The 14,820-nt window shown below is 36.7% G+C and overlaps 1 protein-coding gene across 5 annotated transcripts in view; it reads left to right on the forward strand.

The window, feature by feature from the left end:
- The window catches only part of LOC133597042 (myelin basic protein-like), a 41,442-nt gene that overhangs the window by 21,857 nt on the left and 4,765 nt on the right, over window positions 1-14,820 (forward strand). For 3 of the 5 annotated variants that reach the window (XM_061949949.1, XM_061949965.1, XM_061949974.1), the window contains one exon: window positions 9,522-9,605. In XM_061949949.1, coding sequence (XP_061805933.1) covers window positions 9,522-9,605 — 84 coding nt within the window. Of the gene's footprint in view, window positions 1-9,521; window positions 9,606-10,012; window positions 10,032-14,820 lie in introns of all 5 variants that reach the window. The other 2 variants (XM_061949957.1, XM_061949982.1) reach the window with 1 other exon arrangement.

Genomic DNA, 14,820 nt, shown 5'->3' on the forward strand with positions numbered 1-14,820 from the left:
AGTATGTCAACAAAATTAGATATTAAGCACCGAGCTATGTGAAAGTATGGCTGAGCTACAAGAGGAGGTAATCTTGCCTTTTTTGCATTTGTCTCAAAACAATCCTCCATTATAAGGGTATGTACCAATTGAATTGGTCCAATTTGGGTTTGTTTCTGGAATAGCGTCGCCACGGTAACAAGAAATGTTCCCAACTATAAATCGCGCTGTTGGGGTGAGCGAAATCTTTCCGACGGTATAAGATATGTAGGGGTTTGTTGTCTGGTTCGTCTCGCATTAATCATTGACTTTCGAAGGAGTTCCTCCCATCAGCCAGTCAAAAGAGATGGACAGGTCATTGAAGTGGTCCAGTCGTACAAGTACCCGGGAGTCCACCTGAACCACAAACTGGACTGGTCAACACAGACAAATGCTGTGTACAAGAATTGTCAGAGCAGACTTTACACATATTTTATCAGTCTGATGTAGCAAGTGCCATTTTCTTTGGAGTTGTGGGTTTGGGGTGGTAGCATGATCTCGAGAGACAGTAACCGGTTGGACAGGCTGATTGGGAAACGTGTCTCTGTGATGGGGAAAAATGTGGACTCTGTGGGAGCTGTGCTTGAGAGAAGGATGAGGACTCTCATGCAGGGCATCCTGAGTAACCACAGACATCCTTTGCATGACACTATGGCCGCTCAAAGGAGTAACCGTAGCAACAGGCTCCTCTCATTACACTGCAGAACGGAACGGTTTAAGAGATCTTTTGTTCCTTCGGCCATAAGACTGTACAAAAGATATGTCTGAACAATACATGTGCAATTTATTACTGTTGCCAGTATCTTTGAGAAGTAAGTATTTATTATTGTTGTTGGTGTAAGTGGATGTGTTTTTATGCTACTGGACACCTGAATTTCTCCTATGGGGAATCAATAAAATATTTATCTCTCTATCTATATATCTAGCCAAACATGGGTTGCATGGGACCCAAAGATTTTTAGGGACTCCAAAACATCTTATAAAAAACGATTAAAAACAAGTGTAGATGTATTTTTGTCATAAATTGTGCACTAAAATGTTTAATCAGTCATGTTCGTTTGACAGCTCCAGGCGGATTCAGGAAGACAAAGCAAAAAAAAAAGTGTTTGATAGTTAGGTTTTGAGACGTTGGAGTTACCATAGGAGAGAGGGGGAGAAGGCGAGAAGAAAAACTGTTTTTATTAAAACTACACAAATTGTCAACACAGAGGGTTCGATTTACTAAGAACTAAATACCTCGCGCTAAACAACGTGTGCAATCTATACAATAGCGTGTACTATTAGCGGGCGTGTTGTGTGTAATCTACTAAGACTGTGTGTGCAATTGTAATGTGGTGCAGACTGTCTTATTTAATGAGGATTTTGCGTGTGTACTATACAAGGCATCACCACGGAGATACTGATTTACTGCACATTCATGTGATCATGCTGTTACCTGTTTTCAAACAAGCAGGAGACATGAACCACTTTTTATGGCCATTTTAGAAGCAGTCGTGCAGTGCACCTTTTTTTCTGCTGCTGAAGGTGTGTGGGAGGGAGGCTGCAAATATGAGCTGAAGACGCAAAAAATGCATGCTTTAAGAAGTTTTCATCATAGAGAATGTATGTTAGTAATACGTATTCTTTGTGAAATAACGAACGTGATTAAAATAATATTAAATGACACCAAAAAGCATCAATTTAATTTGTTTTAATCAGCCCCTTCAGCAGTTTTAAAATTATAAAAGGTTGTTGCTGAATAGATGATATTTCTAATATTTTTTATTTCTGACCGTCCAAATATACTGAAACTTACACGTAGAACGGATGATTCTCTGTCCATCGTGTCTTTGCAGCGAAAACATTCCTCTCTCACAGCCGTGTGTAGCACTGTCAGTTTGCGTGTCCTTTTTTAAACCTGCCAAATAAAACGTAAAATAGCGCTCCCAAAACGGTGAGGAGTGTTGATAAATCACATTGCGTGTGCTGTGTAATATATTTCCCAGTATTGTGGGCATTTTTATGGTATATTTTATATATATATATTTAGCATATTAATGAAGAGAGAGACACAAAATGGATTGCGCGTCTTATTCTGCTCACTTAAGAGAGCAGAATAAGCTACCGTGGCGACACTTTGCTCGTGTTTAGTAGATCAGTTTCGTGTGTGCTACCAAGTTTGTGTTTTCATGTTTTTAGTACATGCAAACCTTTAGTAAATCAGTCCCAGAATGTACAATATGAGATCAACACAGCAAGATCTTCTGTCAGAGCAGGATGCAAATGAGGACTGACACGTTTTATCACAAATATTTAAGTATTAAAGTGTTCCGAATGGTAAATTATAGTAACCAAATCTGGTATGATGTCGCGCAAGTTTGGCAGGTAGGAAGTTATTCAAACACAAACACCGTCAAGAGCTCTCTTTTTCCTACCTGTTACACACTTCGGCCTTCACAATAATAGCGCTATGCGTCACATCCGACCCAACTGCTCTAACAAATACACATATCTCGGAAAATGTTTCCTATCAATTATAGTAAACATGTTGGGATCAGGGTTACAAATTGCACAGTTCACCAAACATTAATGTGCAGCTCTCACGGTAGTTTCTACAACCTGATAAATGACAATGATGTTTTTGTGTTGTGGACTGTTTGTTGTCTGTTTGGCACCCAAATTACATAATATACCCTTGACTGGGAGCAATGGGAAAGTCCAAGGAACTCTGTGAATAATTAACTTTTAAAAGCATTATTTAACAACTGCAACATTCAAGATCTTCGATTTAATCAATGGTAATATAGTATTAGTTATTTAGATGTGCCATGGTCTGAAAAAGCGCCAAAACTGTCAACCTCAGATCAGGATAGTCACTTAGGTTGTTCAGAAACAACAAACTGCTGGAACCTTTACCCAATTGAACAATTATGGACTATGCTTAAAAGCCAGGTTTGTGCCAGAAAATCAGCCAATTTAAACGAAATTTACCTATTCTTCCAAAAAAGTTTGGTCAGGGAAAGGGGTAGGATTAAATAAGCTTTGCTTCTTCCTACTCTTTTTCGGACATGATGTAAAGTAAAATGATATGAAACTGTGTGATGTATTACACTGTAAGTGTGTTCATGTTTGAAATAAACTAAAGAAAGAAAGAAAGAAAGAAAGATATCCAGCCAGGAGTATGGCAGATGTTTGTTGGTGACTACAAAATGCATGTGGTCCAAAAAAAACTTTCAATGCAACGTCTAACCAAATATTAGTGGGAGTGTGTAAATATTTAAACCTGTTTGTATAATTTTGGCTCGATGCAAATTATATAATTAAAACAAAAATGATTACAATTATTAAAGCTGTATGTTGCATAATCATCTCAACTTACAAAAATAATGTTTTCAATAAACGATTAAGGGCACAAAATAGGTATTCTTTTTTATTCTTATTAAATACCATATTCTTCTGACCGGAACTGTATGTATTGCTATCACATGCACCTGCTGTCTTTGCCTGCACATAAACTAATGTGTGTGTGTTTGATGTGAATTCTGCAGCTGTAATAGACAATATGAATGTTGATGTCAATTGTACATTACTAAATAACAGAATGGAAGAATGCTATTATTAGCAATAGCAAGATACTACAGATAATATATAGTAGAGATATCATCACAATAACTTGACAAACAACTGTATTTTGAAATGATCTGGTAATGTCATGTTATTCTTATCATATCATTTCTGTTCATGATCCTCAAGCTTATTGCGGAAAAATCCCATTATTTGTGTGTTTAAAAAATAGTGTACTACGAGCATCATCTTACTTGTCCAAAGAAAAACTAAAGATGGGTACTTTCCACATTAGAATGTGTTTCGTAAACATTGTAGAGAAATGAAGCTGGAAACTTAGAAGTAGAAAATAACTTACAAAATTCAGGAATGAACTTGCAAAACAAACAAAACTGAAAATGATTGATCAGTTCTTTAAAATAGGTAACTCACATTTTGTAAAAGTTAAATAAGATTTAGCAGTCAATGAACCTAACATAGGAAGCAATTTTTTTAATAAAGATTTTAAAAACGATTGTGTTTTTTGACTCCGTGACACGCTTTCCAATGAAGCTAACATGTGTTTTGTAAACGGTAAAGACAAATTAGTACTAAAATGACCTAAGCATATTTGTCAACAATTCAGTTATATACATAGGGATGGGTACCGAATTTAGTACTTTTGAAGGTACCGACCGAATTCCGTCTGTATTACTGAGTATCGATTCACCTAAAGTTAAACGGTACCATATTTCGATATCTTTGTTGCACGTGACGTCACGTCCGGTTGCAGACTCGATTCCAACTCAATGTTGTATTTTTTCATTGCCAACAACCGTCATCACTGGTAAGGCTACGCTTTTCAAAAAGCGCTAGACCGATTGCCAATTTGCTACTGATTAGCATTAGCGATTTTACATGGCGATTTCAACGCTTCCAAGTGTGTTAATAAAAACTTCAACTAAGATGCAATCAAACAGCTAGTGTGCAATTAGTACAGAACTTACAGTATAAGTATACGTTGGTATCGTACAGTATAGGTTGGTAAGACCCAACAAAAAGACAAAACTAGCACATTTAACTTAATGGCAAAGACTAACACTGTCAAAGCGCTTTGAGTACCTTGAAGGTAGAAAAGCGTTATACAAGAATAATCCATTATTATTATTATTATTATTATTATTATTATATAACCAAAACAGTTCCAATTTCCAGTACCCATTTTTGGTACTTTGTGTGTTCATGTGGTAATAAACGTTAATTTGCATAATATTTTTTGTTATCTAACATTTATCACGAAACTGATAATGATGACTCTGTTGAGTTTCATTTGCACGTATGCATTCATTTCACTCTGTCCTAAATGTGTAGTCAGGAAGTAGTCTTTGCCATTAAGTTGATTGTGTGAGTCAGATATAACCAAATTTGTCAGCACACTGCAGCTGTAAGCGAAGTGCATACATAGCAGCCATCTTAGCAGGGGCCACTTTCCCATTTAAGATAATGCGTTGGATATTGAAAATAAATCATAACCTATTTATTTTCCATTACAATTTCACGCACATTATGTTATTGTCAACAAAAAACATGCTAGTTATACACACATTTGTTTTTGTAAAAACATAACACAAATACTAATTATATTATACATTATTATAATTATTCCCAGTTTCAATCATAAAGCATATCTTTATTTGGTGCCAGTCTGGTTTTTGTTGAGCCCTACAAAGTGTTCGCCTGGAAATATTGTACTTGTTTAGGGCTGTAACATCTCATCGATTAATCCGATTAAAAAACACTTTGATTTATTTTCTGTTATTTTGAATAATTGTTTAACCTTCGTCTTGTGTTATGGTCGGTACCGACCCGTTTTAGTTTTTAAATGCATAAAAGAACCACATAAATTTATTTTTTTGCATCAAGGCTTTTTGACTTTGTCAGGAACCTCTATTTCAACAAAATAAAACAGTTTTTGTTTTTTTCACTAAATTATAAAATGTTCTGGTTGAAATTTACCTTGGTGTTGTTAGGGTCGGTTTCGACCCAGTTATCAAAATAAGATTATAAAGCGACAATTAGAGCCAAAACTGAACACACTGACAGCCAGCTCCTCTCCCAATCAGGTGAGCTTTAGGGGATTTTCATTTTACCTTGTTATCCAGTACTAAAACAAACAAAGACGGGCATGTCCAGACATGTGAGGTCAATTCAGTATAGAGTTGGTGACTTGCAGAGTGCACATCTCCAATTTGCAGCATGCAAAAATGAAAAAAAGATATACAGTGAGAGAAATTCTGGATAATATTTTTGGTAAACATGAGGGAGAGGACACAGAGCAGCATAGTGATACGGATGAACAGGTTTCTGAGGAGGAGTATCATCCAGAAGACACAGACACATCTGATAAGTCTGATGAGGAGGTCATACCACAGACTATAAAAATGGGAGCCATTACCTCTCTGCTTGGCACTCAGCATCAAGGGTTGGAATTAAAGTACCAAGGATTGTCTCACACACACATTAGGTGTGGCAAAATTATTCTCTGCATTTGACCTATCACCCTTGATCACCCCCTGGGAAGTGAGGGGAGCACTGGGCAGCAGCAGTGGCTTTGGTGATTTAACCCCCAATTCCAAGCCTTAATGCTGAGTGCCAAGCAGGGAGGTAATGGCTCCCATTTTTATAGTCTTTGGTATGACTCGGCCGGGATTTGAACTCACAGCCTACCCATCTCAGGGCGGACACTCTAACCACTAGGCCACTGAGTGGGTCTGGGGGTTAAATCACCAAAAATGATTCCCGGGCGTGGCACCGCTGCTGCCCACTGCTCCCCTCACCTCCCAGGGTGTGAACAAGGGGATGGGTCAAATGCAGAGGACACATTTCACCACACCTAGTGTGTGTGTGACAATCATTGCTACTTTAACTTTAACTTAACTTAACTTAACTTGATTTGCTGTTGTTTGTTTGACCTTGCACATCTATATTTTGTGTTATGACTTGTTCTGCTTTTCATTTTGTGTTTGTCTTAAAGTTCTGTTGCTGAAAAAAATACTTTTTAGCCTTTTTCTTGAAGTAAATATATATGGGTCGAAATTGACCCGTAACACCATAGATGTTACTTTAGTTAAAATTATTAATATGAAAAAATAAATAAAACAAATTTATACAAGAGATGTGTTATAATACCCCTCAGTAATAGTCAGGTAACACAACAACCTTTTATTTATTTATACGATTCTCTTGAGATTCATTTTACAGTTTTGTAAATTGAAATCGAGGGGTATACTGACAAAAAAAAGGCCCAATGGCCCACACCAAAAATATTAAAAACCAATATTTTCATGGATAAGGAAGCCTAACAAGGTAACCAAGAGATGAGAAACAAATTGGATGATAAATAATTGTTTTTAGTGTATTTTACAGCTGATTTAAGACATGGGTCAAAACCGACCCGTTAACATAAAAGATGGTAACAGAAAGCTAACACAAGAGGAAGGTTAAGTAACTAAAAAAAATTATAAAATCACATGGACTTCATGGAATGCCTGTAACCTTATATATGTGGATACAGTTTTTGCTCATTTTCACTGTCTGCAGTCTGCGCGGCGGCAAATTTTTTAAGTGCCATTTCAATGCTGATGATGTACATTTATTAGAGAAAAAAAATAATGAAGGTTATGGAAAGCAGAAAAATCTTGTTTATTTTAACTATTCCCGTAAAATACGTATCAAGGCTATAAAGTGTGTTTTATGACAATATTTACTCGAATAGTCGATTACTAAAATAATCAATAATTGCAACGCTATACTTTTATACGTTAACATGCATCTTAGTTGTAATTTTGATTGCCAAATTTGGAGGTGTTGAAATCGCCATGTAAAATCGGCAATGCTAATAAGTAGCATATATATGGCATATCCAATGTAAGTTTGCATTGAGCTAGCACATTTTTTTAAAAAGTGGAGCCTTACTTTCAAACCCTTTCCAAGAGGCATACTTGCTTTGTTGGCATGGACATTTGCAACATTTCAAAGAGGCAGTTTGTTATGAATGAGCATGTTTGCCCGCCAGATGCTTGAGCCGAGTCGCCAGCCGGGTGTCACGTGTAGCCAAGGTATTGGAAATTAGTACCGTTGGATTTTATGGGATTTGGTCAGACGAATTCGGTCAGTACCTACAAAAGTATCAAAGTACCTAAGAAGGACACATTTTGTTTTTCATTTTCTTTGATGTCAAAGCTTTTACATGCCACTGAATTTGAAAGAGAATGAAAAAAAATCATTCACGCTTTTCATTGGAGCTTCATTGAGCGAATGAAGACCATCGACACATGTGTTTAATTTGCGAGACACACTGGAACTAAAACGTTACCAAAATAAAACCCCGCTTACTTGCGTTTGTTGCAAAGAAGGAAATGAACACAAAAGGCTGTCAGGGCAACAGAGAACAGACCCCTCATGAACTGATTAGTATTGTTTTTCTTGCCTCGGTTGGCATGTTGCAGGTGTCAGCAAACGGTCAGCATATCAAAAAATTATGAATATGTTTTGAAGTCTTTCCATCAGCTTGCTCAGAGCTCATAAAATAACTGTTTTCTGCTTCTCATTTTGGATTTATTTAGAGTATTTATACTATATCTAACTTTGAATGTCCAAAGGTTCAACACCTCATTGTTCCGTTTGAACCCTATAATGTAGTAGTGTCCAAAGTGCGGCCCGGGGGCTAATTTTTTAATGGCCCGCGGCCTATTTTGAAAATACTAATATAAAAAAAAAAAACATAAAAATTGGAATTAAGGATAAAACAGGTAATATAACGAGAATATGTGGCAATGTTGACACCAATAACACAAAGCTGCGATGTAGGCTGTTTATTCTTCTTTAAAACTGTCTTTGCTCAACCAATAATAAGAACTTATAATAATAAACTTATAGATCTGAAGTTGATCTAGAGATGTAAGCGTTGAAAGTAAAAATAAAATAAATTGATATATGACTTGTTTTTAACCCTTTTATTAGTGCAGGCCTTTTGGATCTCCGAGACATTTAGTGTGTTTTATTTTAAACTGTCATTGTTAAATAAATAAAAAATAACGCATTAAAAGCAATGTTCTTATGAATTATTTACATATTCAAAGACTCCAATTACATCATATTAAATGTTCCATTTTGAAAAATATTTTGTGGAAGATTTGTGTTTTTCCCATTAAAAAAGGATCTTCTTTGAGAAAAAAAAGGGCACAAAACATAAATGAATGAATAAAAAACACTTTATGGCAAAATATAAATCTGAAGTTGATTTATAGATATTTAGGTGTTGAAAGTGAAATATATATATATATATATATATATATATATATATATATATATATATATGTGTGGGAAAAAAAATCACAAGACTACTTCATCTCTACAGGCCTGTTTCATGAGGGGGTTCCCTCAATCATCAGGAGAAATCTCCTGATGATTGAGGGAACCCCCTCATGAAACAGGCCTGTAGAGATGAAGTAGTCTTGTGATTTTTTTTCCCCACACATACATATATTGCGCTCTACTACGGTATCGAGCACTATTTTTTGGATAACCTTATTAAGACATATATATATATATATATATATATATATATATATATATATATTACTTATATTACTTATTTTTAACATTTTGGGTTCACAGGACCTTTTAACATTCACCAAAACTAAGGAAAGCCATAAGGGTTACGATATATTCTATTGGTTTTGAAAATGAAAAATATCAAAATGGCCGGCGCATGCTTTCATTTTTCAGTGTGCTCTCAGTAGAAAACGTTTGGACACCCCTGCTATAGTGGCAGAAGGTTTCCTCGATAGTTTATCTATTTATTTTCTTTGCACTGCTTCGAACGTTCCATTCCCACATATCCTGGCATGGAAATTAATTGGTCGACAAAACATCCACATTCTCTGCCAAGCAACTGAATATCTGTCGTCTTCTTCCAGGGTGACCAGAAGTCACAGTCTGCTAGAGCCAAGAAGTCCACTGGAGGTGACGGCAAAGGCTCCCTGACTAGGATCTTCAAAATGGTATAAAAAAAAAAAAGGGGAAATTTTCATCATTACTCCCTATAATCTTCTACATAAGTGATTCTCAAATTGTGGTTTGCATGCTCCATCTAGTGGTACGCCAAATAATCACTTGATTAAAGTACAGTGTTGTATTTTCCCATATTCAAACTCAGTGTTACTGTTTAAACTGTGTGTAATGTTACAATGGCCAAACCTTTCAAATTAAAACCTCTGCCTTGTTTTTAATTAATACTTAGGCCTACTATGCTGCTGTATTTTCACATTGGTCATTATGGTGGTACTTGGGAGTGCCAAGTGTTTTCTGAGGTAGTACTTGGTGGAAATAGTTTGAGAACCACTGATCTTCATCCTGTCTGAAATTGCATGAGAAATGATGGCGGTCCTGTCTTTTCTTCCCACCTCAGTGATGAGAACAACAAAACAGTGAGTAACTAATCTGCTGGTGTTCAAAGTCAATAAGCTCAGTAGTCATCAAGTCCACAACTGATCCTCATGCATGCTATGCAAGCTTGATGCAAGTGCTGATCTAATCTTGCCGGAGATGCTGATCCACTTCTCATGGGATCATAGCTAACTGCCTGCATGGACAGTAATTTGATTATGCTGAGTCATCAACACGCATTTCTGCTGCTTTGGGTTATATGTATATAACCCGTATCGATTTGATTAACTTAACATGCACGTTCTTGGACTGTGGGAAGAAACCGAAGTACCCAGAGGGAAACCACGCAAGCACGAGTTGAACATGAAAACGACTTGCACCACGATACTTTTCTTAAAAGCAGAAAATGACAGTATTCAATAGCCTTACTCTATTGCAACATTATTTTTCTAAAACCATATTTTTGGGTTAAATTAAGCATCCTCTATCATAAAAATGGCTAAATGAATTAAAAATATCAATACTACAGTAGTATTGGACACTAGAGGAGACCAAACCAATTAGAGTGTCTGTTCAGTAACATGGCTACTGATTGGCTCAGCCTTATACAAATTGATTAAATAAACTGCCCCAAAGCGTGTAAATGTAACTCAAGGGTGTTTTTTCACTTCTAGATGGCGCTAATAAGGTCATGCTTTAAAAAAAAAAAGAGGGATTACTTTGTATAAGAAATGTGTCAATAAGTCCACTAAACCTGTCATGAAATATGGGCAATTTTTGGGCAAAATTAGGAAAATGGGAATACACGATAAAAATGATAAATATTTAATCGACAGTAGATCTTTAAGTACTATCGTTATATCGTAATAACTCATGTCCACGACACATTCTCGCGGTGTTCCGCAAATTTGCCAGCGAAAAAGTGTAGCCTCCTCACTACAGTGCTAGCGGCTAACATCCCTCCACAGTGTAGCTTTTAAATCACGAATCCTTGCCTCCATGGTAGCAAATAAACAGTTTACACAAGAATTATTATCATTGGAGAACAAGAAATGTAAATGGTAAATGGGTTATACTTGTATAGCGCTTTTCTACCTTCAAGGTACTCAAAGCGCTTTGACACTATTTCCACATTCACCCATTCACACACATCCACACACTGATGGCGGGAGCTGTCATGCAAGGCACTTACCACGACCCATCAGGAGCAAGGGTGAAGTGTATTGCTCAAGGGCCGTGACTAGGTTGGTAGAAGGTGGGTGTAGCGCAGTGGGAGAATGGCCGTGCGCGACCCGAGGGTCCCTGGTTCAATCCCCACCTAGTACCAACCTCGTCATGTCCGTTGTGTCCTGAGCAAGACACTTCACCCTTGCTCCTGATGGGTGCTGGTTAGCGCCTTGCATGGCAGCTCCCTCCATCAGTGTGTGAATGTGTGTGTGAATGGGTAAATGTGGAAGTAGTGTCAAAGCGCTTTGAGTACCTTGAAGGTAGAAAAGCGCTATACAAGTACAACCCATTTATTTATTTATCATTTATCAAACCAGGAACCCTCAGGTTGCTGGCAAGGCCACTCTCCCAACCGCGCCACGCCGTCCCAATAGCTAGCAATAGCTAAACCCAATACACAGCGAAGGAGGTTACAAAAAAAGCAAAGCTAACCGTTCAGCTAGAGCTCTTGAATATAAACAGAGGTAGGTGGATTGATACAAGTATCGACAGTAACGATGCCGAGTATAGTATCGGTAGATGTTCGATATTTTTTTGTCGATTTTGCTATTGTTTACAAACTCAAGAAACAAGAGAAAATGGTTGTTTTTGCATTTGTTTCGTATTTTTGCACTATCAACTTTGTTATAAATGTTGTATTTTATAAAATAGAATAGGGACATCATTTACACCGTGTTTTTGTTGGATTATACTGTAGTTGTGATCAAAACTTTAATAATGTAATTATTCTAAAAAATGTTATGTATGAACTGCCCGTGCAACTACTTGGTATTTGATCGATACCCACATTTGTAGTATCACCTAGAAAACGAATTCAAAGTATTGAAACAACAGAAGAATGAGTGCTTATTACTTTTTAACAGAATTGTAGCTATAATCATTTTACTAGAGATAGTAGTCAGATGTTAACATAAATGAAAAAGTAGATAAATACAGCAATGCCTCTATTATAATTTATATAGCAAAGAATATACTTTGATGTTTAAAGTTATTGCAAGAGGCTGCAGTATATATCACTATATAGATGTTGGGCCGTATCGCCCCATTGTCTCCTTCAAACAAATAATCTTCATTGTCAATTGTCCAATCACGCAAAACCGACGGACGAATGGACATAACGTTCATCTCTCACACTGTACTCTCCAGCCAATTTCCCACGCTCGGGGAAAGAGTGGCCTACGGTATTGGTAGGATTGTTTTAATTACTAATGGAGTGGATGAAAGGTACAATTTGGAAAAAAGACAGGAAACTATTTACAATCATTTTTTAAGGGGAAATAGATATGGTTTACAGGTGTAACCATTAGAAAGACTACCGTATTTTTCGGACTATAAGTCGCAGTTTTTTTCATAGTTTGGCCGGGGGAGCGACTTATGTGTGAAATTATTAACACATTACCGTAAAATATCAAATAATATTATTTAGCTCATTCACGTAAGAGACTAGACGTATAAGATTTCATGGGATTTAGCAATTAGGAGTGACAGATTGTTTGGTAAATGTATAGCATGTTCTATATGTTATAGTTATTTGAATGACTCTTACCATAATATGTTACGTTAACATACCAGGCACGTTCTCAGTTGGTTATTTATGCGTCATATAATGTACACTTATTCAGCCTGTTGTTCACTATTCTTTATTTATTTGAAATTGCCTTTCAAATGTCTATTCTTGGTGTTGGGTTTTATCAAATACATTTCCCCAAAAAATGCGACTTGTACTCCAGTGCGACTTATATATGTTTTTTTCGGTGCGACTTTTACTCTGGAGCGACTTATACGCCGAAAAATACGGTATTATGCTCATTTTTGAGTGACTATTATTTTGATAACATGTTTTATTGTTACTGTTACAGTGACATAAATATTTTGTTAACGTTCCATCAGGTTCAAATGATAACCATAACAATGAACATGATTAAACCAATACCACAGTAGTTATCCCGGCTGGCGCGGCGCTAACATGCGATCTAATTTCTAAAAGATGACGATTAAAACCGCCACAAACAGACCAGATGCTACCGTTTCACTGAAGGACAACACTTCCTGCTCGTGTCCAGGACACAGCAGCTAACTCAGGTTGGCCATCATTCATCAGCTGACGGGAGAAGCGATCGCATCAATGAATTCACTTGTTTACATGTCTTTATTACATGTATTCAATTATTGTGACATGATTTTGACCCCGAAAGGGACAAGCGGTAGAAAATGGATGGATGGATTTTGACGTGTCGGGTTATTTGTAGTCTTTTAGTCTATTTCCTTCCATATATAAAATCAACCGTCAACTGTCCTTCCAAAAACCCCTGTAAAGAACTTCAGTGTCATGTGGCTTTTGTACTGTTATATTTCCAATGTCAAATGTTAATTACTCAGCCAATCATTGTGCTCAAATTACTTTAGTGCTCGCTAAAAGTGGAGTTAAATTTCCCCGAGGGTTGCTCATCTGGAGATACTAAATTGTTGTTGCTAAGATACCAGAAGGCACGACAAAATTATGCATTGTGTCTAATTAGCATTGAGTCGCTAACATCACACTATCAATTACGTCTGAGTTTTATGCAGACTTCATTGTCCAAACGGGACTATGGCAACTTTTAATTACCACTTAAATATGTTTTGATGCATTTTCTTTGTTCTATTTATAGTCAAAAGTAGTTTTTTTTCCTTTCCAGCCAATCAAAATATGGATTATCTCCACAAGCAATCCATACAGAGTGGTTTCCTCATTTGCATAATCCTTACAGACACAATCCTTACACTGTCAAACTTTTTAATCTAAATGAAAAAGAAAACATGTGTGGAGAAAAGAATATTCCAAGAGACTTTACTGTGATAAACACTGAAGCTGAAACAACCAGGAAGTGTGATATTTTGGCATGTGTGGATAATGAAATAAATACGGCAATTATAATAACAAGGTCTTTATAAAAACATTTTCTTTGGATTGGTTAATTTAAAAAACTGTTCAGTCTGATCTGATGCACTTCTTGTTGGAAAGCTTTAAAAAAATCTAATCAATGAGTTTGGTGAAAACTAAGGCAAATTATTTTGTAAAAAATTTAAAGGCCTACTGAAATGCGATTTTCTTATTTAAATGGGGATAGCAGGTCCATTCTATGTGTCATACTTGACCATTTCGCGATATTGCCATATTTTTGCTGAAAGGATTTAGTAGAGAACATCGCCGATAAAGTTTGCAACTTTTGGTCGCTGATAAAAAAGCCTTGCCTGTACCGGAAGTAGCAGACGAGTAGCGTGACGTCACAGGTTGTGGAGCTCCTCACATCTGCACATTGTTTACAATCATGGCCACCAGCAGCGAGAGCGATTCGGACCGAGAAAGCGACGATTTCCCCATTAATTTGAGTGAGAATGAAAGATTCGTGGATGAGGAAAGTGAGAGTGAAGGACTAGAGGGCAGTGGGAGCGATTCAGATAAGGAAGATGCTGTGAGAGGCGGGTGGGACCTGATATTCAGCTTGGAATGACTAAAACAGTAAATAAACACAAGACATATATATACTCTATTAGCCACAACACAACCAGGCTTATATTTAATATGCCACAAATTAATCCCGCATAACAAACACCTCCCCC

Source organism: Nerophis lumbriciformis, linkage group LG04 (genome assembly GCF_033978685.3).
Source record: "Nerophis lumbriciformis linkage group LG04, RoL_Nlum_v2.1, whole genome shotgun sequence".
NCBI lineage: Eukaryota > Metazoa > Chordata > Actinopteri > Syngnathiformes > Syngnathidae > Nerophis > Nerophis lumbriciformis.